General features: G+C 31.3%; 1 protein-coding gene across 1 annotated transcript; it reads right to left on the bottom strand.

Moving 5' to 3' along the window:
* Positions 1-20: 20 nt before the first annotated feature.
* LOC117686161 (uncharacterized) lies at positions 21-21,872 on the bottom strand. Its single transcript, XM_066072285.1, has 5 exons — positions 21,708-21,872; positions 9,263-9,491; positions 6,056-6,172; positions 4,243-4,342; positions 21-2,531 (listed from the first exon to the last, which is right to left on the bottom strand). Exons 1-5 carry the CDS (start codon positions 21,870-21,872, stop codon positions 2,429-2,431), a joined length of 714 nt encoding a protein of 237 aa, XP_065928357.1. The 3' UTR covers positions 21-2,428.
* Between the last annotated feature and the right edge of the window lie 5,921 nt (positions 21,873-27,793).

Below are 27,793 nucleotides of genomic sequence, written 5' to 3'. Positions count from 1 at the left end.
ATACAACGAACGAGAGCAAATGTTAAATAATGAAATAATTTATTGTTTAATCAAATATATTGTTACACATACATGTAGGTCATATATTTTCTCTACAAATTGATTTATACTTTTTGTTTTAGAAACATAAAAAACCATATACTATAAAAACTAAAAATAAACGAAACAAATAATGATAAAAAAGAAATTAATAACATGGAATGATACAAACAATTCCAAAAATAAACACTGCATATAGTTACTAGGCCATTTTGCCAATAAACCATAAAATGCCTGCTGGAGAGTAATAAGCTGCTTACACCTTTCGTATTTCAACACATGTGATATGATGTCCGTAAACTAGAATTGTTTTTACCTGATTATTAATTATCGTAAAATTAATGTAAATGTAAAAATGTGAAACATAGTTTCATTTTTGATACACGAACAATGTGCAGCAGAAATATGTGTATACATGTGTGTGTTGATTGAATTAGGCTGACTATCTGATTTAAGTACTGATTTAAATCAGTTCACTTTATCAGGTGACCATGGAGCTCTTTAAATTTTTTTTTTTAGTTTCACTAAATGATATCCCGCACTACGGCGACAATTTTCACCCTAGACTTAAAAACAGAGTTTACCATAGAGACAATACGGTGTTTAGAGTAATGTATTTTATACCACGACAGATTGGTAGCAAACCTTAAACATTAATTTGTATATTATTAAGATATAAGCAGTTACTCTAGTGCAGGCTTTTTAAAAAATTATTGGCAAAATACCTTAATTTATTTGTATAGATCTCATCTACAGCACGTGTATTTCTATCAACAACATTAAGTTACAATAAGGAATCACGAAAACACATACATTGGTAACACCTGTCAAAACGGGTTAGACGCCTTAAAACACAATATGAGGAGAAAAACATACTGGAAATTTAATTGTCCGTCGACGTGGAAGAACTACCGAATATTAGAACACTTTTCAAGCCACGTTAGGTCAACACAATGAACACTCATTGGTTCATCTAAATAATTCAAAACGAGTACAAAAGGAACTTACATTGTACACATGCTACAAGGCATCACTTTTTCTACGAGGTAAACGTGGAAAATAGTTAAATTGGCGTTACAATAACAATGTAATTGACAGTGTCTTTGCGTAACGCTGTTGTCTTATACATGTAATGTATGTTATGATAATTAAAAAGCACCATGTCATTATGTTATAATTATATTTAATACCGAATATTAAAAAATGATCTGATTTATTTTCTACACATGACTATGTATAAAGAAAATTAAAGCAATATTTGATTAGATTGCAGAAAGATTTTCAAGAAAAAACAAGTTATTCATAAAAACCTAAAACGATGTACATTGCACAATGTATCAAAAAGCTTGGAATTGAATGGACACCTCAAATTTGCTACAATCTTTAGAAGACAAAGTGTGTTAAACATATTTGAACAAAGCACCACATGTCAATATAATTATATGTATAACATTGTACAAACCGGTGGACTCTAACTTCTAAGTAAATGTAATTCTTACTACTATCATTTTTTGCATTCTGATTTTAAAGCCCACGTTTCCAACATGTAATGTGACAAGAGCAGAACACATGGTTGTATAACTATTTGCACATATCCTTGGTTTATACACTTCTGTATATAATGATAAATACAAGGAGTAAAAAAGAAAAACAAAACCAAAACAATAAAAAAATAAAATAAAAATAAATCCTAAAACGTACTATAAGATCTTAATTCAACATGAAGCAAATTATACAATCGCATATGACGTGTGTCAAACATTCTTCGGGATCACGTATTTCAATGAATGATAATTATTATTGAGTAATTGTTACGCATTGCCAATAAAATAAGTAAATTATTCAAATGACGACATTTGCAAACAAAATAAGCAATATTTACAGCAAGCATACATATGATACATTCCTTACAAAATGTCAAAAAATTGAAAAAACTTCAAAGAGCGATTAATATCGTTGTATACCTTTTGCTAATTTGATACATGCAATTATTTTTTATAAAAAAAATAAGAGTAGAGATATGAGTAGCATATTTTTCAACTGTATCTTGAAACTAGATATTTATGATTTATAAACGATTGATGATTTTTTTTTTCAGGGGGAAAAAAAACATTGACTGACTATATATGTTTATGAAATTAAAATTATCATTATTTATGAATAGCTATGTTAAGGTAAATGCCTTTCTCAAGTTGTTGGTAATTTTGTTTTAATTTTATTTTAAATTTAGAACATAAACTATTTGAATGCTATTTGTTATAATTCCCATAATTACTAAACAGAACCTCATAGCTGTTTAAAACTTCCACATAAATGACCGACTACACTCTGGTGGCGATTAATAACTTATCTTAACACGACAAAGTTACCTTTTCTTCTAATTAACCATCTATACAGCATTACTATCCCAAATCGCAAAAACAGCTGTGATACATATACCAATTGCCACGTACATGCCTTCTGCTGACGTTTGACGTTTTCCATCTGATTTCCTAGAAAAGAAGTAGGAAAAAATGATTGTGTCATGAAATGGTTGAACAATAACAGAGGAGACTCTGTAGCACATGGTGATACTTACTTAGAATGAGTCTTTATTTAGATACTTGTGTATAATGCGCAACTTAAAAATTCTGATCACAGTTTGAATGGGAATGGTAGGTGAATTTACATATCAAATATGCACAGGCTTCTGAGTTTTAAGTTTTTTATGATAATAAAAATCTCTTATACTATAATTCATGCATGAGACCATGTGCATGTATATTGCTTACTTTACCATGAATTGAATTAAATACGTGACAATGTATAATGCGCAAGTTAAAAACTCTAATCATATTTTGACTGTGAATGCTAGTTAAATTCTAATATCAAATATATGCACAGGCGTCTGAGTTTTGAAGTCTTTTAAAGATAAAATTTCCTATACTATAAATTATGCAATAACCGATCGTCACGGGCGACATTAATATTTTAATTTTTTTTAGACCGGTGCTTTTTCCCACTAGCCACCCCCCTCCGAAAAGATGGTTATATAGCAATGTTTCCCTCGAAAAATGACTATCTAGTAGAATTTTCCCCCTGAAAACTAGTTACCTAGTATATAGTGGTAGTTCCTCCTTTATATAACTAGAATACTCATATGGAAAGTCTCTGTCATGTTTATGGCGGACCATTCATGGCAATATTTCACAATATCTTACATGATAGTGAGTATAGCGGAAGTAGTAAATGGTTTTAATTAGCTTTATCATCAGACAGCTCCAATCAAGAATCTACTTCTACAATTAATAACATAAAGTTCACGTTGGAGGCCTTAGTATTGAGAAAATTATTCAGCTAAGAAATAAAATCCCTGGGGAGTTTTTACCATTACACTAACTATAAACATCCAACGTTTGTAAGTGTGTACGACATTTTAACCGAAAAACAAATGTCAAAATTCCAGAACAAAAAAGAACGATTATGAGTCCACGCAGCCTGAAACTATTATTAACTCCGATGCGAGTATGATATGTACATTAAGTAACACTTCGCTTGCACACTTGCATGCAGAGGTTTATTGATGTACTTAGGTTTGGAAACAGCTAGAGATGCATAGATCCTCATCCAATCAAATATTTAGATATATACATGTACAATACATTGTTGGGCTTTTCGAATTAAATTCAAACCATCGATTTAAAAAAAAGTCCCAACTACAATATGATGACTTTTTTAAAACTCAAATATGGTATACGTAATTTTTTGAAGCCTTGTTTTGATTTACCTATTTTTGGTTCCATAAACGTAAAAAATATGATCCATTTATGGTTTGGTCATTAAATGATAAAGATACGACGCAATTTTAAATTTCGTTGTTGTTTGGTAGCAATTTAAAAGAAATATACATTTGATTGTATAAAGTATATTGCCAAAAAAAACCAAATATCCAAAAATATGAATTATTGTAGTGTTAAACAATATAAAAATAAAAGTTATAAACTATAAGTTGATAATTTTTTTAAGAAAGGTGTTTACACCAAATGATGATCAATGACAGCTATGCGATAAGGAATTCAAACAACACAGATATGATATATGAAATGTATTTAGGAGTTTTAGAATTAAAATATTGATATACTATCAAGTGAGACTTCTTTTACATGTACATGTAATAATCTAAATGTTCAATATAAATAGTAGCAAAATAACTTAAATCCATACCCATTTGGAGTGGAATTTATTTTTGAAAAAGTATCAGTCTTATTTGTTGTTGGTTCTTCTTTCCTTCTGTTTTCTTTCGCCATCTTGTAGCAAACAGGATCTATTGCAGGGAAAAAATATTCTGTTACAAATAAGCGTGTTTTTTTTTTTCACATTATTTGTTCAAAAATAAAAATAAACTATGTGAAAATAGTTTATGCATGTCTTTTATGTGTAGATTTATGTTCTCCTCAGTGTATATCTAAACAGATATGAACAAACATATTAATATCAAACTGGTTTAGAAAGAAGTTTATTGATTCCATGATGACGACTGATTGTAACTAGCATTGTTGTTTGGGTAAATACTATATGTTTAATGGACAAACACTAATATAAAAAAAGGTCTTTTGAACCTTTTGGAGCCGTCAATGGGTATTTCATCGTTGGGAACCTTAGGGCAGTAGTTGCTACATAATTGATTATAAGACAGTGTCGGTTGAAACGAGTATACACAAAGAAAGAAGGGGAAGAAAGACACAATGCCTTTTTAAAAATCCTCCTACCTCCAGATAAACTTATTTTGTTTTAAGGTAAATCCGTACCTATAAAATTATGGGTTCAAAGTTAAAAAACTTAACTTTTTTTAACTTATTGGACTTGAACTCATCAAAAAATAAATAAAATATATATGTATCCATACTATTTAAGATGTAAGGTAATAAAAACCAAAGGCTGAAATTATCATCTGAAAATCACACTTTTTCTTGTTTAAAAATTAAATAATAGTGGATGGATACTTGTTTATCTATCTAAATTTTATTGTTAACTATGCCAGAAAACTAAAATTAATTTAAAAAAAAAGAAAAAATTGTTTACATTAGAAAAATAATAGCATTTAGATATATCACTTAGAGAAAAATAGAAAAGAGTTATTTCCCTTTGTCATTATTGAATTATGTCGAATATAAGGATGAAAAACGCTTATTAAATATCTCAAAGTAAAACAATGATTTGAGTTTTTGATGTGCACCTATAATCACGTAGAAATTACAAATCTACTTGCAAGAATTTTAATGAATTCATGGTTTATGTAAAATGTATGACGTCACAGGAGGGTGGATTTACTTTAAACTGAGGATTTATTATTTTTTTAAATGGTCTGTCAGTCTGAAAAGGTTTTACCTGAAATTCATCGCTACATTTATAAATTTATACCTATTTATACCAAAGAATGACACTTTTCAAAACATGTCTTGTATGTCTTTGGAGATTAAATACTTGGAATTAATAAGCATTTAAACTAAAGGAAGAAGCATACATTCCATTACAGAACACATAACAAGATTTTAACCATTTCATCCCGATATTTACGAGAGTTAATATGAAATGTAATCGGAATGAAAAACTATTGCAGTGCTTTTTTTGTTCCGTGCTTTTTCTTTTTTTTTTATGTTTTTTTGCTTTTCTATACTTGCAAAAGGGTTCGCCCCATCTTAAGTTCGCCTAAACACTGTTGGAAATATATACTATTACAAAAACCCACTGTTACAGTTAATAGAGAATGTTTTGAATAAGTACAGTTCTAAATATGTCCACTGATAACAAGGGCGAAATTGAAAAGTAACCAAGGATGAAAATTTCCAAGTAAAAGTAAATTTATTTGCGATGACTTGATATCAAAGTTCTAATATATATAACGCTGTGAAAAATCATTATACCTGTGCCAAGGTGGAGTTTGTGAACTCGGGTAGCATGCAGGTTCAGTGTTAAGTGTGTAAGTGTTATGTTATAGTGATGTTTGAGTGATATATATCCTAAAACAAAAACTTACATTTGTATGCAGTGGTTGAATTATATCCAGTTGGACATGGTGTTGAACCAGTGTTAGAACAGTTTATTTTATTCTGTTGTATCCTGTTTCCACTTAAACTATACTCAGTGCAGGCGCCTGTAAATAATTGTTAAATTGATATATTACATACCATTCTATGATGCATACCTTTTATAACTTACAATGCTTAAAAAAGCAAATTAAGCAAAGCTTGAAGATAATGTCGATTCTGTGTGCATATTCCTAAACATTAATTTTAATTGTTACAACACTGAGTACACAAGTAAATGATGCCCCCCCCCCAAAAAAAAGGGAGGGGGATGAATTGGCAACATCAACGCTACAATACTGCACAATGTACATGTAGTACATGTATCTTCTTGGCGTTGCATTTAATTACAATTTTAAGAATCAGCAATATGTCAAAATACCTGCATGTAAGTAAAACCATTTTTTTTTTAAATTTTAGTTTTTGTGAATAATTAAAATGTTTTCCTCTGTAAAATTGGTTCCCCGCTGTGGTCCCAACCTACTCCGCAAGATTTGACCGCATTTGAATCTACAATATCTGAGTTTTCTTTTGCCAAAACTAAAGCTTTTCTAGGTTTTGTAGAAGAAGGGTTCTAACATTGTCTATATACATTCCTATGTAAATTGTGTCCCCCATGTGTCACCCCATCCTCCTACCCCCGAGGAATATGATTTGAACAAATTAAACCCTACCTGAGTATGCTTTCCACACATGTTTCAGCTTTTCTGGCTGATTGGTTCAGGGAAGAGGATTTAGAAAGATTGACCCAATATAATTCTATGTAAAAAAAAATCGACCTCCTATTGTGGGCCCCATCCACCCTCGGCGCTCATGATTTGGAATACAAGAGGCCCATGGGCAACATCGCTTACCTGAGGAACAATAGGTATGATAAAATCAGCTTAATGGAGTCACGATACAAACTATCTGGACAATGTACAATAATACATGTAGATCCTGTATGAATAAAATCCATTTTCCCCCTGGATATTCTTATGTTTATAATCATTAGTCCCTTTTCTAACAAAATGATTTTATAGTCATTTGACACGTTGAGTATTGCAGTTCTCAAAAACATCCTTAACAATTGTTTATATATGGGATATAAACCTACAATAAACTCTGAACCTTCTTGTGAGGCTGAAGAATTGTCATGGGGCCAAAGTCTTAACAATTATAAAAATCATCTGGCTGATTAGTTTCTAAGAAGAAGTTTTTTTTTAAGATTTACTCTACATATTCCTATGTAAAACTTTGTGGCCACACCCTACTACCGGGGGTGTCATGATTTTCGCAACTTTGAATCTACACTACCTGAGGATGCTTCCACACAAGTTTCAGCTTACCTGGCTAATTAATTTCTGAAAACAAGATGGCTAAATTGTTTCTGAGAAGATGGTTTTTAAAGATTTACTCTATATATTCCTATGTTAAACATTGACACCCCATTGACACCCCCCCCCCGATTTGTGGCCCCACCTTGACCCTTGGGATCATTATTTTCACAATTTTGAATCTTAACTACCTGAAGTTGCTTCCACGCAAGTTTAAGCTTTCCTGGCTGATTAGTTTCTCAAAAGAAGATTTTTAAATATTTACTCTATATATTCCTATGTAAAACTTCGACCGCCCATTATGGTCCCAACCTACCCCCGGGGTCATGTTTTTCACAGCTGTAAATCTACATTACCTGAGAATGCTTCCACTCAAGTTTCAGCTTTCCTGGCTGATTAGTTTCAGAGAAGAAGATTTTTAAAGATTTACTCTATATATTCCTTTGTTAAACTTTGACCCCCCATTGTGGCCACACCCTACCCCCGGAGGTCATGATTTTCACAACTTTTAATGTACACTACCTGATGATGCTTCCACTCAAGTTTCAGCTTTCCTGGTTGATTAGTTTTTTGAGAAGAAAATTTTTAAAAGATGATTTCTATACATTCCTTTGTTAAACTTTGACCCCGAATGTTGGCCCCATCCTACACCTGGGGATCACGATTTTCACAACGTTGAATCTACACTACCTGATGATGCTTCCACACAAGTCTCAGCTTTCCTGGCTGATTAGTTTCTGAGAAGAAGATTTTTAAAGATTTACTCTATTTGTTCCTATGTTAAACTTTGACCTCCCCATTGTGGCCTTAACCTACCCCTGGAGATCATGATTTTCACAACTGTTAATTTACACTATCTGAGGATGCTTCCAAACAAGTTTAAGCTTTCCTGGCTGATTAGTTTCTGAGAAGAAGAGTTTTAAAGATTTACTTCATATATTCCCATCTTAAACTTTTACCCCCCATTGTGGTCCCACCCTACCCCTGGGGATCATGATTTTCACAACTTTGATTTACACTACATGAAGATGCTTCCCACACAAGTTTCAGCTTCCCTTGTCTTATGGTTCGTGAAAAGAAGATTTAGGCTAAGGATGCTTTGTGTCAAGTTTGGTTGAAATTGGCATAGTGGTTCCTGGGATGTTGTTGAAAATGTGAACAGTTTACAGACAGAGACAGACAGACGGACAAACAACCAGACGGACGACAGACACAATGTGATCAGAATAACTCACTTGAGCTTTCAGCTCAGGTGAGCTAAAAACTAAATTTTCTTTACACGAGGATACTTCTTTCGAAGTTTTAGCTTTATTGGCCGATTAGTTTCGGAAAAGATTTACTCAATTTATTCCTTTGTATAAATTCGACCCCTATTGTGGCCCCATCGTACCCCTGGGGATCATGATTTTTACAATTTTGATTCTTCCTTACCTGAGGATGCTTCCACATAAGATTCAGCTTTCCTTGACAAATTGTTATTGATACGAAACTTTTTGAACATTTCTCAACCATTTTCAATAATTTCTAATTTTCTCCATTTCAAAATGGGTACTTTATGCTAAGTTTGGGTAGAATTTACCCAGTGGTTCTAATGAAGATGTTAAAAATGTGAAACGTTTACAGACAGTTTGACGGACAGACAGTCGGACGACAGACAAAATGTGATCAGAAAAGCTTCCTTGAGCTTACAACTCAGGCGAGCTAAAAAGTTATTTATATAATGAGATAAAGATTATCATGATATCATATAATTCTTTAATAGGCGCATAGTTCTACTGTCTGGTTCTCAAATGAGAAAAATGGGTTGTATTATATATAGCGTCTAAAATAATCAAATCCTACCTAATACTATGATTTTGCTATAGGCGCAAACTTCTAGTGTCTGATTGGCAAATGAATTGATGACACAGTGGTACACAAGTCTCTGAGGTTCATCACATTGACTGGCGTAAGATGAACAGTTCTTTCTCGCTGCAGCCTCCTTCCATTTCTCCTCACTGTCAGGACAGTCATCAACAACTTCAACGGTTTGTCTTGATACAGGACAGGCATCATTTCTAGCTGTTGATAGCTAAGCAGAAAATATGACGAATATTTGTCTTGTAAATAAATGAAACATGGATCAAATCAAAATCTGGAATTCATAAACTGTTAAACACAAGTAAGGCAGTTCATACGCAAGTGTAAAATGAAACCAAGAAAAAAAAATAAGGGTAAACAAAAAATTCATCCACAGGTACTAGAGCAACTACACTGATGATTCATTAGTTTAAACATTCACGAGAAGGAGGATGACAAATCTTTTTTTTTTTTATTAAACCGACATACATGTATTTGGTGATAGGACATATTTTCCCTGATGGCAACAACACTTTGATAATTACCAAACATTTTGCCCTAATTGAAAGATTTTTATTTCGATCAGTTTTATTGACAAGGAAAGTAAAGAAAAAAGGCATATTTCATATTTTAAATCTTACTCTCTCTCTCTCTCTCTCTCTCTCTCTCTCTCTCTCTCTCTCTCTCTCTATATATATATATATATATATATGCCTTCCCCTCTTTCTCTCCATCTTTCTCATTAAAAAGATGATTTTCAAATTAGATTTGATTCCAACCTCATTGTCTCAGGCAAAATGGCGAAAAAAAATCATATTTGAAAAAAATATCAATCCTTTTGTTTGTTTGTCTGTCTGTCTGTCAGTTTGTCTCTCTCTCTCTCTCTCTCTCTCTTTCTCTCTCTCTTTCTCTCTCTCAAAACAGTATTATATGAAATCTAATTCAATTGGGTTTAAATTTCACTCGTGTCATCTGGTTACGGTATATTCTGATATTTTCTGTTGAATTCTACTAATTTTAAGAAAAAGTTGTTATCTCATCATTGTGCTGTAAAGTTATTTCATTTGAATCAACTAAATTTATGTTTTAATTTGAATGGACACAATATTTCTTAACCAAATATGAAGTTTATTTAGACTTATAGGAAACAAAAACAGTTATGAAAATAACGATATGAACTGCATACTTAACAGACAAGAATATATTTTCGTTGTTGAATACCTTTTCCCAATGTTACTCCTCAGTTCTGACCTAATAGTAATGGAGACAATGATTTTGTAAATTGAGAGGTATCGACATTTGCTTAGAGACATGTAATTCTAACCTGTAATAAATTGTTTTAAATGTGAAGTTGAATCGTTTTAATCTAATTTATCTCGATTTATTAATGACGACATAAACAAAAGGGAACCATTCGCATTGAAGAACATTTTCACAATGAAAGATAAGACAAATATTGTAGAAATATATCCGTTTGCAACAAAGAATTTTTTTTTACAAAGTTAACGGGTATGTAATTCTATGTAAATACAGCTAATGCCTATGACACACACATCTTCCTGAAAACATAATTAAAATGCAGGCTTATGTATATGAAGCTGATAAGAAGTTTTAACTAAATCATTTTCCAAGTAAAGTTTATTCTTCTTCATCTGGATGAATGAAATTACCTCCAAATTGAGAAATATCCAAATAATCACTAACAACATGCACTTTTTAAAAACCACGTTCTGATGTCAGCCATTTTGGGCAACCTTGACAATCGCAACCTCTCGGGCCTTTGCAGTAGAGTTCGGGAAGAACACTGAATGTATTAATATTACCGAATGAAATACAAAATAGAGTCGCTTCCTATTAAATTTGTGTCAGCTAGAAGCCTGCCTATCGCTTTCTTTTGGTATATGTTAGGGTAAATCATAGACTATAATAAAGCTTACATCTTAAAAGAAACTTAACACTTCGATATTTTAAATGCAAATAAATATATATAATTACACATATCTTAAACATATTATACAGAAGACACTATGAGATCAAACCAATTTAAAATCTAGTCATCAACAGGGCTCAGAAGGTTAAAAAAATGTTTGCATTGTACATGTAAACATTTTACAATCAAACGGTCCGGTGCAATTATGTCAGTTCTTGCTCCGTGTTTTGTGTTTTCTTTATTACTACGTGTATAATATTATTTATTTCTACTCCAAATCTTTCAAACTAAAAGGGAAATACTCTCTAGGACTATAATGGTTCCTTTTATAATTAGTGTATTTGTAAGAAAGCTAACATTCAAATTAAGGACAAAGACGGAATTTCTCAATATTCCTCATTATAGCATGCAAAATTCAATTGAATACATATAAATAAAGCCATTGCATCTATTTTTAATTGACTTGTTATCTAAATAGAAAAAAAAAATATCGAATGAAATATAACCTTCACATTTTTTCTTATTAATGCTTAGTAATTAATGCGAGATAAGGCGAGTTTGAACTTAAATAAAATATGATCAATGTCATTGTTTAGGGGACATGCATTCATGGAACTTTGTCAACTATATCTATTTCATAATGATTAGATATGAAGTAGGGTAGTTGAATTGGGATGACAAATGACATGTTTGGTATACTGTCAAACGTAAAAAGTTCAAATCGTTGTAAAAATCAATACGATGCTTTATAAAGCACGTGTTATTAATTTATTTATTCTTTTGCACCAATTTTATTAAGAAAATGCATCGTTAAGTAACACACTTTGTAAAAAACATCTTTACATATACATAAATGGATACGATCATACTTTCTTTCAAATTACATTTAAGTTAGAAGTGCACCTAACATTGTGAAGAATCTTAACATAGTTATCTTTCTCATGACATTTAATTTTAGTAAAACGAATCGAAGTTTTAAAAATAGTAGCACAGAGTGTGATGATATCAATTATTGTTCTGTGTGTGTAATGAATGATATATCATGAACAATTAGAACTAGTTTAATTTCAGTTTATTGGGTGTGTCAGAAAGTGAAATGAGCGGAAAGGTAAAACTCTTTTTATTTTGTAAATCTCACTATATTAATGTTTTTTCTTTTACATCATTTTTTCAAATATTCTCTAATTGCTGCCACTTTTTCACCAATATATTCGTTCAGTCGTATAGTAATCAAAATCACTTCTACCTTTATGTATAATAAACACTAATTTCGTTGTTGTTATAAGACATGGATTGTTCAAGGTTTGTTGAAACAGCATCTTAATTAGCAATCTGTATTCTATTTTATTAACACTAGAGTTTGACCCGTGCGTGCACGGGTTGACATTGCATATCGGACATTTACGAAATAGGTATATCGACACACCTTATTATTGACATTTATAATGCTATTAGTTTCACTTCACTTTCCTTAGTTTCAATAATCTAACTGTCAGAATGCCTCCCTTATACCCGTAATGTAGCGGAAAATTGCAGAATCGCTCCGGAACGATGTTGGAGAAAATTAATGAAGTTGCCTTGAAAATAATAGTCAAATTCATCACAACAAAACTTTTTGAGACTGCTAATACCTTTTAACTAAAAATTTTAATCCATAGAATGGAAGAATTCAACACCTTTTCACCAACGTACACGGATTTTCTTTGTAAAACTGGGTCCGTAGGACATTATTCATTTTTACGATAAAACATATTCTATCTTTACTCCTATTAAATATAATGTGACTTTTTTGCATGTAATCAAATATTTTTTTGTCATGACGAAGACAAAAGTAAGTACTTAGTTGAAATGTGTATTTGTTATTTTATACTTTCTCTCATAAGAAATCATTAATATATATGAACAGAATATATAGCAAAAGTCCCATGAAAATTTACCCGTATTTGTATTACCATCATGCAGATGTGATAATGTGGAAACATAAACTAAAGATCCCGTTAGCGTGAATGTATTGCGCATGTGCAAGATTGTAAAATCCAAAAAATCCAGGTGATTTCCGGGATTTTTTGAGGAATTTTCGTTGATTATTAATTAACGAAGCTTAACTGAGAAAAAAATAAAAACAAATTGGTAATCTTCAAGTACCAATAATGTTTAAAATATATAAAACAAATGACAGTATTCTTCCGATTTCTCGGTATTAAAGACCAAAAATTCGAGTCTATTATTTTAATATAGTAGTATAGATGTAATAAATCTATCCAGCAACTCAATCATGAAAAAAGTGATGTTTACAAATTGAAGAGTTCTGAGTTCTGCATCTAGCATACAACTTGACAAATTAAATTATCTTCAAGTAATTTAATTCAATTGGATTTAATTTAATTTTAGTGTAACTTCAAACTTTAGTTGTCCATTAGATATACTTAAGCTTATATTTCTTACCATCAAAGGATAAACTATCTAAGTTTATTTCTTCAACAAGGCATGACTGTTTTATGAATAGCTCTGGTATAATAGAATATGGTATTCATATTTACATGCATATCACATATACGCATTGTAAAGTAAACTTATTTTTGTCAATATCTTTTAAAACATCTAACATTTCAGCACACTCTACATTAGCAATGTAAACAATCTTGACAGAGTTATCTCTCTGTTACTGTCTAACTCATCAACATGACATAAAGTTGGGAAAAAAAATAAACCAAACCGTTGAATGTTATTTTTTAAGAAAAACTTAGCCTTTGTTTACTGAGTTTAGAAAAGTGTTTGTTAAGCTATAGAGTGACGTAACAAAAATTGATATTTAATGTTGACAATGTTGAAAAATAATAGGGAATATTCGAACTAGAATATTTTAAAACAATACTCTGATAAGTTAATGCTGTATATCTATTTTGTGCCATTGTAATTCATAAACTGCATTTATTCTTTATCAGAGTTCAATTTTTCGTAATATTTCAGAATTAAGAAAATTTCAATTATAATGTACAATTTTTAGGGATTTTTAAAATTGAAAAAAAATATTTAGTGGCAATTATTGCAAAAAGTATGTCAGTGTTTAACTTTTTTGGAAATGAAAAATAACACTATTGGTTATCGTCAGTGGATTTTTTTTTAATTCTAATTAAACGTCATACTTAATAGAAACCTTATTTGTCAAACCAAAAATGTTATGTTTAACGTACCCAGGAATGTTTTTAAAGAATGTTTTTCCGGATCAGAAATATTAATATATATAATATAATATATTTTATATTCAAAAATCATCTCGTTTAAAGTCTTAGTAACAAATTAAAATCACCATGGTGATCATAATTTGAACACACTTGGATCTACATTACATGATGATGCTTTCTCAATAAGGCAATTTTGTCTGGTTAAAAGGTGAAATGGTTTTAAAAAAGTATCAGAGATATGTTTCTTTATATTCCTTTGTAAAAAAAGACTTTCATTGTGACCCTGCCAAAACTGTGGAGGTCATAAATTGAAAAGAATTAATTTTGCACTAATTAGAGTTTTTTAAAATATAGTTTCAACTTTTATGGTCTAATGGCTTTAAAAAAAATGCTAACATTTTTTTTTTAATTTCGCAAGTATCTTCTATAAGATGTCGTGGTTCCATTGTCTAATAACCTTTAATCCACAAAAGCGTATATTCTTTGTTCCAAGTTTGGTCGGAATTTGCTTGCATGGTGGTTTATGAGAAGAAGATGAATATGTATTATGTTTACAAACGGACATGTGGGCGTAGAAAAGGACAGACGGGTGGGAAAAGGACTGCCTTTTTTTAAAATTTATATTGTACATGTAGCGCTGCTTACTTAGTGCTCACACTGAACAAGAATGTCATTCATACAGAAAGTATAACGTCTGCACCATGGTATGCACGTCTTCAAGTATCTATATAACTTTATACTGAAAAGACGATAATTAATCCAGGTAACAAGGGGTTATAATTGTTTATCAGATCCTTCAAAGAAACACTCTTTCATAAGTCAATGCCGTCTCTGCACAATATACTGAAGTGCTTTGTGATGTGCAATGATATAACAGTACGAAAACAGAGCACAGTTTACAATCTAACAATTATCTTTCGTTAGATATTTCTTGGCAGCGGTACAGTGATTGTGTCACAGAACATTGCAGATTTCACGCAGTCCTCCACTTATTTTTTTTTTTTTTTTTACAAATTACAGAACACGGTCATTTGTTTAAATGCATGTAATGAAATAAGCGGTTTATCGGTATATAAGTATATCTTGATTTGTGTCACTGTTGAGTCAAAATTATTCACCTTTGTAATAATATTGCCCTCTATGAAATACAAAGAAAATCAAGCACTGTCTAAAACATGAATGCTTAATATAAATTATAAAAAATCCGAATTAATCTAAAGCTATTTTTTTACTTAGCGAGCAGTTAAAGACCGTACAGGGGATATCAGAGGCATGCACAGGGGTACATGTACACAGTAGCTTACAGGGGATGACAGTGGCGTACAGGGGGTGGCAGGGTCTTACAGTGGCACACAGGGGTTGTGTACAGAGGTGCACATGGGATGACAGGGTTTACAGGGGCTCTGTACAGTGGTACACAGGGGATGTACAGGGGATGACAGTGAACACACAGGGGGTGACAGGGGAAGACAGGGGGTGACAGGGGAAGACAGGGGATTTTCATACTGACAGGGGTTTTTAGAGCCAGTAGTGTTCCTTCCCTTTTCCTCTTTGAAATTTTTTGAATATCATGTAACTTGTTTGAGTGAATGAAAAACATAAATGCAGTCAAGCATGGATAGTGCACTCACCCTTATAGGAGTGTGTATGGATAAAAATTGAAAACTATCATGACGGTTGTCAGAGATGAATAATACGTATATCTGATTCCATGTCAGTTTCAGGGTATGTAGTACTACTTTAAAATTCATTACTGAACTAAAAATGAATATGAAAACACAATGTCACGTGAACAAGTGTTGACCTCTCTTGGGTGTATACCTAAGATGAGTTAAACAAGAAATGAAATAAATATAATGCAGCCAAAAAGTACCGCATTAACTATAAAAAATAAACACCTATACTATTTGACTTGTTTTAAATTCAATATAATAAGACGATGATTTTTAAGCATTTAGATACGTTAAATGTACTTTCAATGTGTAAACCGAGTTGAAAATGGCAATTTTAACTGCTTAACATAACCTGATCTTGATTCAATATTCTAATGATATTTGGTATAATAGTTAGATGTCGAAGAACAGTTATTCTAAGTTAATTAGCGATGCTGCAGTTATAATATATAATGCCTAATGTGGAGTCAATTAGCAAAGGTAATTAAAAAGATAGGGTGACTGTGTAATTTTCATTCATATAACCAGTGGAGCATAAAATATTTCATTCATATCTACAGCAGAGCATAAACTATGTCAAAACATAAGAAACCCGTACCTAATAGAAGTTAATAGGTTTAACAGCAAAATATACTTAATTCTTAAACTATCAGATTTAGGTAGTGTTTAAAAAGAAGTCAACCCCAACTTTCCCAATGTATTTATAATGTTTTAAGTTTCAATGAATTAACTACACCTGATCATTCATTATAAATTATTAAAACTGATGTGCTAAGATTTAAATCACACAATTTGAACCCATCTTTAGAAACTAATGTGAATAATAAAATTACTGAAATACTTCCGGGAATTGATTTTATCGATTATGATTTATCTTAAAATCATCGTATGTTAATTTGCTCGGCAAGTAGTTTATAATCTGTATTTGAAGTACGCACATTTTTATAATGTGAATTCTCGGACTTTCCCGTCAATAATTTCGAGAAAACCTTTAATGAATCATGTTGTGTAATATTTATAAGTAGAATTGATTTCATCACATTATATGTATTGGTATTCGAAATATTTCAAAAATTGTTTGGATCCAACCAATACTGAACTCTAGTCTCGTTCAATCAGATGCTCGTCTGTCTTCGTTAATCTCCGACAAGTAAGAGATACCAGGTCACTTGTTAGCTTGATGATTCGACCTCTAAATATAGACTGACTCTCTGCTTGTCGGAGATGTACGGAGACAGCCAATTGTTGAACGAGACTATATTGAACTATGGCGTAGCAATATACATGACTACAAAAAACTTCTAAATTGTTCGTTCTATTTAAAATCTGACTATTTCCAAGGTATTTATAAATAAGTTCCCTTTAAAAAAATCGTTTCAGCGTACATTACATCGAATGCATCGATTATTTTCAAGAACTAAGTCTTGTCAGCAGTGTTGATTTGTGCTTAGGTCCAAACACTGTTTCAGTTTCGGTTTGCCAGAGTAACTGCATAGGGGAGATTAAAATCAACTCCCAAAAAGTCGTCATAGATCAGCTCATACAATACATGAATGTGCAGTAATGTAAAGATTTGTTACATTTAAAACACGGTTGTATGTTGTATGCCATATAAGATTGTGTCAACAAAAACAGATTTTTTCTGTTGCAGATACATGTACAAACGTAAGACGAGCAACAAAGGGTCAATTATTTTCTATATGAAATTAGATAGGTAAAATCAGAAACATGGGGGTGGAATAATTTATTTAATTAATAGAATGCTCTTTTGGTTATCCATGCCGAATATGATAGCAACGACATTGCAGAAAAATGCTTGCATGAATCATCAGTGCAAGCATTTTATTGTTACATTTTCTTTGAACAAATTGAAAAATTGATCATGAAAAGTAAGAAAAAGTTGATTTTATATTGTGTAACCATTAGATTTCGAGATGGTTCAAATTTCGTGGGTACCTCGTATCCGCAAATTAACATCCTCCACGAATTAATAAATTTTGGTTATAAAACCATACATGTACTTCCTTTTGTATGAAGAATATCAGACAAAAAATTACATCCTTGTACAACTTCTTCGAAGCAATCTAGGAAAATTGGCCCCCAGGTTTAATTAATGCATAATATTGTTAATATACAAAGGTACTGGTGCGTTATATAATGATACATAAGTCAAAGGTTAATATTTTCCCTTTGGGAAGGGTACAATAACAAAATGAAATGTCTTATATATAGATAGACATCTTAATATGCTGTTTTGAAATCTAGTACATAAGCCTTCAGCTACCTGTAGAAATGTAATAAAGGTAGTCCCTATTGCATACGATTATTGTTTTCGTTTTTCCGTCTGAAACATAAAGACATTGGCTAATTTAGTTCAAAGGAAGGGCACACATGTAGGTCAGGGTATTTTAACAATCATGTACTTGTTCTTAAAAACGTTTTAAACATGCTAATGAAAAACTTAAGAATTGATAAATTTTGGGTTCTTTATATATCCATAAATTCTTACAATACAGATTTCATCTGCAAACTTCTACCCAAACCGATGGACTAAAAAAATTGCCATGCATTGCCTTTATTGATTAAGTCATACATAGAATTTGATTGGATGTTGAATACAAAATGCAGGAAGGATGTTGAATACAAAATGCAGGATAAACTATCTAGAAAACAAGATATTTAACACACTATCGATTCGTTCCGGCATGAATCAACCAATAACTAACTGTAGATTAAAGTTTGGGTTATTCAATATTTGTACAAAACAAAATCCAAACATTATTTTAGCATATTTTAAAGTTTCATGACAAAAGTAGTTTATGTAGTTTGCAGTACAAACTATCTATTTTTGAAAACAAATTTGAAATGATATTAAGCGCAGAAATTATGTACATGATATTAAAAGTTGTAGTTTGAAAAAAAAAGGTTTCTAAAGCGTTTTCAGTCTTAGGGGAAAGAGTGGGCAGAACGCTGGTTTATATGTAAACAATAAGTATAGCGACAATGTCGTTGGACTTTGAGAAGCTGCCAGGAATAAATCAAATTATTTTTTTTTATCATAACGATTTGAATCGTTTCTTAACTGCTATTTAAGTATGTGTATCGGTTAATGCAGTTCTGTGGATTGCTTGCCGATCAAGCAACAAAAGTGCATGTTTGATGATATAACATTGCAGCACATTGTAACATCTTACATTAAACTAACACTGTTTAGCAAGAGTGCCTGGATTTCAGACTGTTTCGTCCCTTATTGGATATTACCTACAATTGTGGTGTTGTCTTTAAATCGCGTTTAAAAAAAGTCTTTCTGTCCAAAGTAATGTCTCCGTGTGAGTAAAATATCTGAATACAGTGAAACATGGATAGTGTTATCGTCTTTATATATGGGGTGTTGTAGCTGATAAGTATAAAGAATCATACTTCTGTGGTGGTAGTTATGGACGTGTAAACACAACTAGGGAAAGACAGGACTATGTGCGGTTTTATGCATTTTTTTGCCCCCGAAATCAAAGTTTTAGAAAGAGCTTTAAAAATAAGGTGAAAGATAGTTAAAATCATATTGGAAATAAAGGTGTACGAGGTTATCACCACAGTGACGTCATAATGTAGAAATGACGTCATGAAGATTGCATTATTTTGATAAATTGATGTTTTGTAGCAAAATATGGGTGTTTTCCGATGGTTTTTCGACTAGGAAACATCGAGCGCAGGCTTGTTCAAGTATCATATTTTAGTATAATGTGTATAACCATCTGAAGAAAAACATGTTAAAATCGCATGTGAGCAGACCTGCGCTCTATACTTCCGAATGCAAAATATATAGCAAAAATGAAAATATTTCCATTTGTTTGCAAATTTGCGGGATTTGGGCCATTTAGGTGACGTCATAGATACGCAGCGAATGAGCAATGATGACTAAAATCATTATTAAAGTTATAGGCATCCTCTATACAATGATTTGTTAAGATTTTATTTTTATACGATACTATTTTAAAATTGGTTGAAATCGGGGAAAGATATTTGACCATACCACACATAGTCCTTTTCAAGATTGTTATAGGATTTTGAGTTGAATTAGTTCATTTGTTATATTAGTAACTATATGTATGCATGGATATGTACATTTTAAATTCCGTTTACACGTCATTTAAAGATTTCAAAACAAAGACTGACCGGCATTAACTTGGTATGATTGAATTTTTTATTACTACTCGTTCACTGATTAATTTAATGCATTTGTTAAAAAAGATATATCTACCTGAATTTATGTTAAATGTACTTTTCATTATAAAGTTTTCATGATGTAGTTGAATTGAAATACCACGCAATAAGGTATTGGTTACTCATAACAGAATTATTTTCCTTTAAGACAATCAGACAAGCGACTTTAGTTATTCAACAGAACCTATACACTCAATTGTTTGATTGGCTTATCATATTTTAACTACAATGTCTTTATCACGCTCATTTGAAAACTGGAAGTTTACCAAAAAATGCAAACAGACATGAACGAGTTATCCTTTGTGTTACTTCTGTTACCAAATGATACTATATGTTGTTTAAACTTTCTGAGATATCATAAATTTATATTATTGGATATCTTTATGTTTCCTGTTTAGGTAAGCATGTGTTTGTGATAAAATTTAGCTGTGGATAATGAATTAAGACTGGCGTGATTATATAATAATACGGGTTTAATTTCTTTATTCTCTAGTCATTAAAGAAAATCAAAAATTTAAAACGTTTAGACATATTTCATTTTCTTGATCTTTCACCACCCGATAAATCTAGTGTATATCCAATATTTTCTCAAGCAAAATGCTATGCATTTTTTTATCATATGATTATGATAAATATTTATTCTATGAATCGTTATCCGCTCATTATACTTAGATGATAAATAATAGCCTTGGTGTGGTGTTGCGTTGCTTTGTACACTCTTTTCATGGTAAAAAATCCTAGATTAACCCATTTACACTTTAGCAAAGTACGGGAGCTGTCGGATAATAACGTTAAATGAAACAAGTTGTGATTTTGGAACAAGTCACTCCATACATTGACTGTCCATAGCACACAACTAAACACCAAAAAACATTAAAAATGTTTACCAAACTCATGGTAGTTAGGTGGATTCTCAACTTAAAGCTTTTAGAATGCAAAATTTCTCTCTTCATTTGTAAATGTGTATCAAAAAGTTGTTTTGTATTGTTTTACATGATTAAACTAAATTATATCGGGCTAAGTGCTACGAGCATTTTATGCTACATTAAACAAATTGAAATACTCATAATATTCAAAGAATGAATCCCTATAAAGTAAAACACGGTTATAACGAAGCGCCAGGGAAGGGCGATTTTGCTTTGTTATAAGCGTAATTCGTTATATCCGTCAAGTTTACAACATGTAATATAGTCACGGGAATGAAAGTCACTTCGCTGTAAGCGTCAATTCATTATAAGCGTGTTCGCTATAACCGTGTTTTACTGTAATTTGAAACATTGTTTTTCATCCAATATCATAAAATCAATAATTAAAGTTTCGTATTTTACGTGCATGTACGTGGTGCATTAACATAACCTGATGTATTTGATGATACACCTTTTAAATCTACGAGAAATTTGGATATCAAATTAATTAGGCAATTTATTAGAAAATGTTACCTTTGCTCCATTGTTATTTAAAGATGGAAAAGAAGTTTTGTCAGGGAATCCAGGTAAAAATGCACTAATCATAAGAAACCTCCATGATGAAAAGGGGACCGTGCAATCAATAGTAAAAATAATCAGATGTAGACGAGCAGATGTTACCGCGACGTCACTGATCATGTGTGAATTGTTACTAACGACTCGGTCTTATAAATAATATGTGAGGCCATTACAGTAGCCCCTTTTCTTACTCTTTTTTATATTCAATATAAACATCCCCATTTTTGGGGTTTCATTAAATAAAACAGTTGTGAATGGTTTCTGTCATTGGTAAAACTGAACACAAGAAGTACACATTTTTAAAGCAGATTGTGAAAATACTATATATAGAATTTTAAATTGCCGCATACAATGATTAGTTTACTTCCTTAACTTTAATTTCCATGTGGTCTGGTTCTTGCATATATTAATTAAAGATCATGTCGTGAAAATTTCTTTAAAAACAAATTACATATTGACGTTTTAAAGCATTTTTATGTCAATTTTCACAGAAAAAAACCGGATATTTGATAAGAATAAAATGCTATACGTACATTGAGTGAAATTATCCATTCTATATAATGGTGTTAATCCATGGGTATATACATGTAACATATCACCTATCACTTCCATCTTCGAGCACACACAACTATTTTCATTAAAATAATTTCATTAACAATGAAATTAGTTTTAGGAGAATCTTCCACCTTTAGAATTACCACATGATACATTATTTTGTTTGTACTATTTCCGAGATCATGAATAAAAGATTCGTATTCAAATGTTTGATACCGAAAGCACAAACACAATTTGGTTTGTAATATGAAGAAACAGACCAAAAATCAAGCGAGAATAAGAAAACATATTGCCGTAATTTTCTCAGCTTCACATAGAATTCACGAGTTCAATTTTGCGCCCAGCTCATTTCCTAAATATCCCAATGAACGGGTATTGATTATATTGATTATTATTTGTTTAAACTTCAATGTTATTTTGCTTGGGAAGTAGTTACTAATCTGTATTTGAATTATGCTCTTTATCTAAAAAAATTACAAACCGTGATTCACATAGGATTTTTTCAAAATTGTTGTCAGAAAGGGCCGAAAAATCATATTATAAAAATCATACCTTTTTTATAATACAAATACTTAATTTGAAATTAAGTAAATGTAAAAGCATATTTTTGAAAATGACTACAAATTACTGGTTTTTGACCTATCGTGTTACCGACACGTATAATTATTTTTGGTTTAATAAAAATGATTTTAGTTGGTTAGGATATCCTAACTGAAGTTAATTTTAAGTTACCGTCGAGCTACATTTTAAGATATGTCATAAGTTTATCTTAGGATAATCCTAACTTTTCTCCTACGTCTTGTTTTAGGAACACATGTAAATCATATCTTAGGTAATTTTCGTGAACATGCCTGAAAATGAGAGTATTTCAACCAATAGCGATGTCTTCGGTCAATGTACTCTCATCAGGTCTATAAAACCATGTATTGACCTCATCGAAAGGCTACACATGTAATGTTTAAAATATATGTATTATTACCCTTGTCAGAAATATAAACAATTTCCACCGGGCGTTTATCTACAAATTAAAATCTCATTATCTAAACATTTCTAATGTGTTTTAAGAACTTGTGTTTTTAAGATGTAAACATTTTTCTAGAATGATTTTTTCATATTAATTTTTTATAATCGCAACGGCTTATGCTTATACAGTAGAAATGTTATTGGCATACGTCCTGTCAATACATTGGAAGCCCCTGGTTTCTTTTATGTTCTTCTGAATCATTGATGTTGTGTACATTGTTGCTAAGATACTATCGGTAGACCCATAATAGAAAATGGTAAAACAAGTAAAAAATAAACACTTCGGCATTGCATTGCATTTAATATGAACGGTTCTTACATTGAAAGGCTCTATTGATGATATAGATTTTCCTACCTGACGTGTTTTTAAATGTTATCGTTGTATCGTTTTATGAGTCGGTATAGTTTATTGCTATTTAAACAATTTGCTTTCAACAAATATAGCCAAATTGCACCATCGCAAATTGCAAAAGACCATTAACGATGTGCCCTGTTTCATGTTGCCAATAATCAATGGTTTTTCATTATTGATATGTTCTATGTCCCAGCTGTTGGAGTGCAGATATGTTCTATGTCCCAGCTGTTGGAGTAGAGAGATAACTTATCAAAGATCTCGGGGTTTGTTTTTCAAATAGAATAGAATAGAGTTTATACATTATTTTTTCACTCATTATACACATACAAGGATTGTCCTGAAAATTCATAGGCATGTTGCAATAATTTGATTGATAGAAGGCACTGACTTATGAAACGTGCAACAAAGGGTTAAAAGTATTGGAGATTTGTATAAACGTTTAATAGCGTATGAGAAAGTGAAACAATATTAAGTCTACATTATAAATTCGACATGAAGTGCAATGTACAGTAATAAACAAACCGATAACTTTAAAATATAGGAATAAGAATAGTAAGAACGTGCTATTTTTAAATGTTAAACACTATTATAAAAAAATAGAACTATAATTATTAGTCTTTTAATCACCAATTTTGTATTCGTAAGTTGAATCGCGCATCTCATAAAGTAAATTTTGTAAAGATCATTAAAAAAAGTCTACGTTTACAAATTTAAGCAGATTTAACAAAATATCTGTGAGCCAATGCTCACTAGTGATACCCCCGCTCTGATGTGAATATGCAAAATAAGCAAAGTCGACATTTAACAGAAAGCTGGCATCCGATTGGTACAGAAATATATCCCACAATATGGCATGCCTAAACAAATAGTGTGTTAAAATTTCAAGCATCTGCGATAAATAGCTGCTAAGAAATCTTTGACGAAAATTTTTGTTTGAAAGTTTTGGCTAAAATAAACAAAGTCGTCATTTAACAGGAAGTTGACGTTCGATTGGTACAAAAATATATCCCATGATATGGCATGCCTTAACAAACACTGTGTATAAATTTCAAGCATATGCGATAAATAGCTGCTGAAAAATCTTTGACGAAAATTTGTGTGCAAATTTTTGCTAAAATGAACAAATTCATTATTTAACAGGAAGTTGACGTCCAATTGATACAAACATATATCCCACGATAAAGCATGCCTATACATATATTGTGTAAAAAATTCAAGCATCTGCGATAAATAGTTGCTGAGAATTCTTTGACAAAATTTTTTTTGAAAATGTTTGCTAAAAATAAACAAAGTCGTCATTTTACAGGAAGTTGACGTCTGATTGGTACAGAAATATATTCCACGATATGGCATGCCTTAACAAACACTGTGTAAAAGGTTTAAGCATCTGCGATAAATAGTTGCTGAGATAAATGTGACAGAAATTTTTGTTTCGGACGGACAGACAGACAGACAGACAAACAGACAGACGGACAGACAAACAGACAGACGGACAGACAGACACACAAGGGTAAAACAGTATACCCCCTCTCTTTCGGAGCGGGGGTATAAAAAGAAAATGTTAATATATAAATGCGCTGTATGACACAAGACATTACTATAGTGTGAGTTTATATGCGAAAGTTAAAGAAACTTATTTGGTGTTAATTCATGCAGCTAATGTAAACGGAATGAGTGACTTGAATTAATTACATTTCATGAAAAAAAAAATAAAGCTAGTATATCCAGAAATGGATAACTGATAGCCGGTTATTTATTTGAACATGAGGTACTGTAAACGTCTTTAGTTCCACATGTCTAATATTTCACGATTTCCTGTGTAAGTACCTTTCACGGTGTTTTTAATTTCACGGATAATCGATTTCTTATGCTAGAAAGGTAAATCCTGATTGTAAAAAAATCTGATGAGTGATGAACCTGCATCATGTAACTTACATTATTTTCTTTTGAATAAAGTAAAATTAAAGCCTTATTCACGTTAAGTGCCATGAGAATAATAAATCAAGTTTGTTTCAAATGTAATAAGCACTTGTGTATAATGCGCAATTGATTATTGGGCGTGAAAATTAGGTGGGGGAAAACGCACATATAATCTGTTAAAAAGAAGTACACCTTAATAATCAATCAATCTTAAAATTAACTGCTAAATGTGAATGCCGATCACAGAAAACGTCATGGTTGTACAGGAGTCTTTGCCCTAAGGTATGTCCGAGATAATAAGCGACAATTAGCACCCGGTTTCACAATGGCTTCGAAAGGGCCACAGAGATAAAGATGAAACGAATCTTCCGTTATAAATAGTTGTCTAATTATGATATTAATTGTATTGAATTAACGTAATACTCATTCTAGCTATTTTTAACGAATATTAAATATACAATGATTACGATAAACAAGTTATAACTTAGGCCCCGCTCAAGGACACAAGCATCTGTAATGGCCGCCAACACGGAGATGGTGAATGCACAGCTCAATATTCACGGTGGCTTAATGTTCACGGAAAATTGTCTTACCGTGAACATAGTGAAATTAAAAACACCGTAATATTTTTCACGTCTACAGTATATAAGCGCAGAAATTTCCACTAAAGTTCAATAATCTCACTCTGTATCTGTTTACTCACAATTATTACAGGGACGTAGCATCAAGAGAGAAGGATTGTTTGACACTAGTTTAAACGAATCAATCCCTAACTACTGCAACGGTACATACAGTTATGGGAAACTTGACAATTACAGAAAACTAATCAAGATAAACTGTTTTATGAACTGAAGCAATGACTGTGATCTTTATCTATAACTTGGATAAGGCTCTTTATTAACCTAAACGTACCTTCATTTAATGTACAGGTCATAAACAATTTGTAGCATAGCTGGGTGGATTTTCCATTGTAAAATCATGTAGTATATCCCTATATATATCCAAAGCAAAGGACCAATCCAATGTTAAGGGGTTAAGGTACATGAAGTTATGTTTTGGTTTATTCACACTGAAGCCTTTTAGACACCTGTGAGTTCGTTTAACATAATATCACAAGAAATTAGCAGAAAACTAATTATGGTGCAAGTAATATACCCAATACAATTGCATTGGTATTGTTTTTTAATTTAAAAAAATGTATCGTCATAATAATCAAATCATGCACTAGGTTCACATCATCTGAAGCTAATATAATCTCAGATGTCTTTTATTAAATATCTATTTTTCTTTTCTGAGAGAACACCTATAGGAAGACAAACTAAAAATGAAATCTTATTTCAAAACCAATTAAATATCTCTAAATTATGATAATACTAACTAATAAAAATTTAAAATCCCACAAACATTTATTTCATTTTCATTTTTGTATAACAAATATTTATGGTTTACATTTATATTTTCACAACATGTGGAACCCATCTAGCAACTATCTTATCCATTCAAATTAAAAACAAAAAGAATGTTCTTTAGAATATGTTGAAGTTAGTGTAAACTTTAATACGGTACGTAAAACGTTCAATATTTAATGATAAAGAAAGCTAACTCTTGCTGAATAAAGTAATTTTTGTTACAAACCAAAACAACAACTCGCTTTTCTGAACTAACAATCACCGCTTCATTATGTTTTAACCATCAAATAAAAATGTGTATAAACATTTTTACCCATATACTTTTCATTTTGATTGTTCTACTGCTGAAACTGTTAAGCTTTGCTTTCTCTATTAACTGCTAGGGTTTCTAATTTTATTTTATTCTTTTTATAATGATTAGACTTAGTTCATTTTTTTACATCAAGCAGAGCTTTATTTCTTCAACGTTGCTGCATTTGCATTTTTCGATATTGAGTTTATTGAAAATCAGTGTAATTTTTTTTCAAAAACATGTATCGTTAAACTAACAGCAGAGAAACACTGCTCCTTAAAAAAGGGGTGTTTTATAAGGTTTTACGTGCTTTTTATATGCAAATTTTGGTCAAAATTACAGAGGGGTGCATTTTTTATCACTTAAAATTTCGCAGCTGTAAACTTAATCAGAATACTCAAGAGCCTTTAACTTGTATGAAAAGGGATAATTGGTGTCAACTCCAGAATCATTGGTTGAGATAATAGTTGTCGTTTGTACATTTAAT

Source organism: Magallana gigas, chromosome 9 (genome assembly GCF_963853765.1).
Source record: "Magallana gigas chromosome 9, xbMagGiga1.1, whole genome shotgun sequence".
NCBI classification, from domain to species: Eukaryota; Metazoa; Mollusca; class Bivalvia; order Ostreida; family Ostreidae; genus Magallana; species Magallana gigas.
This window is presented reverse-complemented; position numbering and strand designations above follow the sequence as displayed.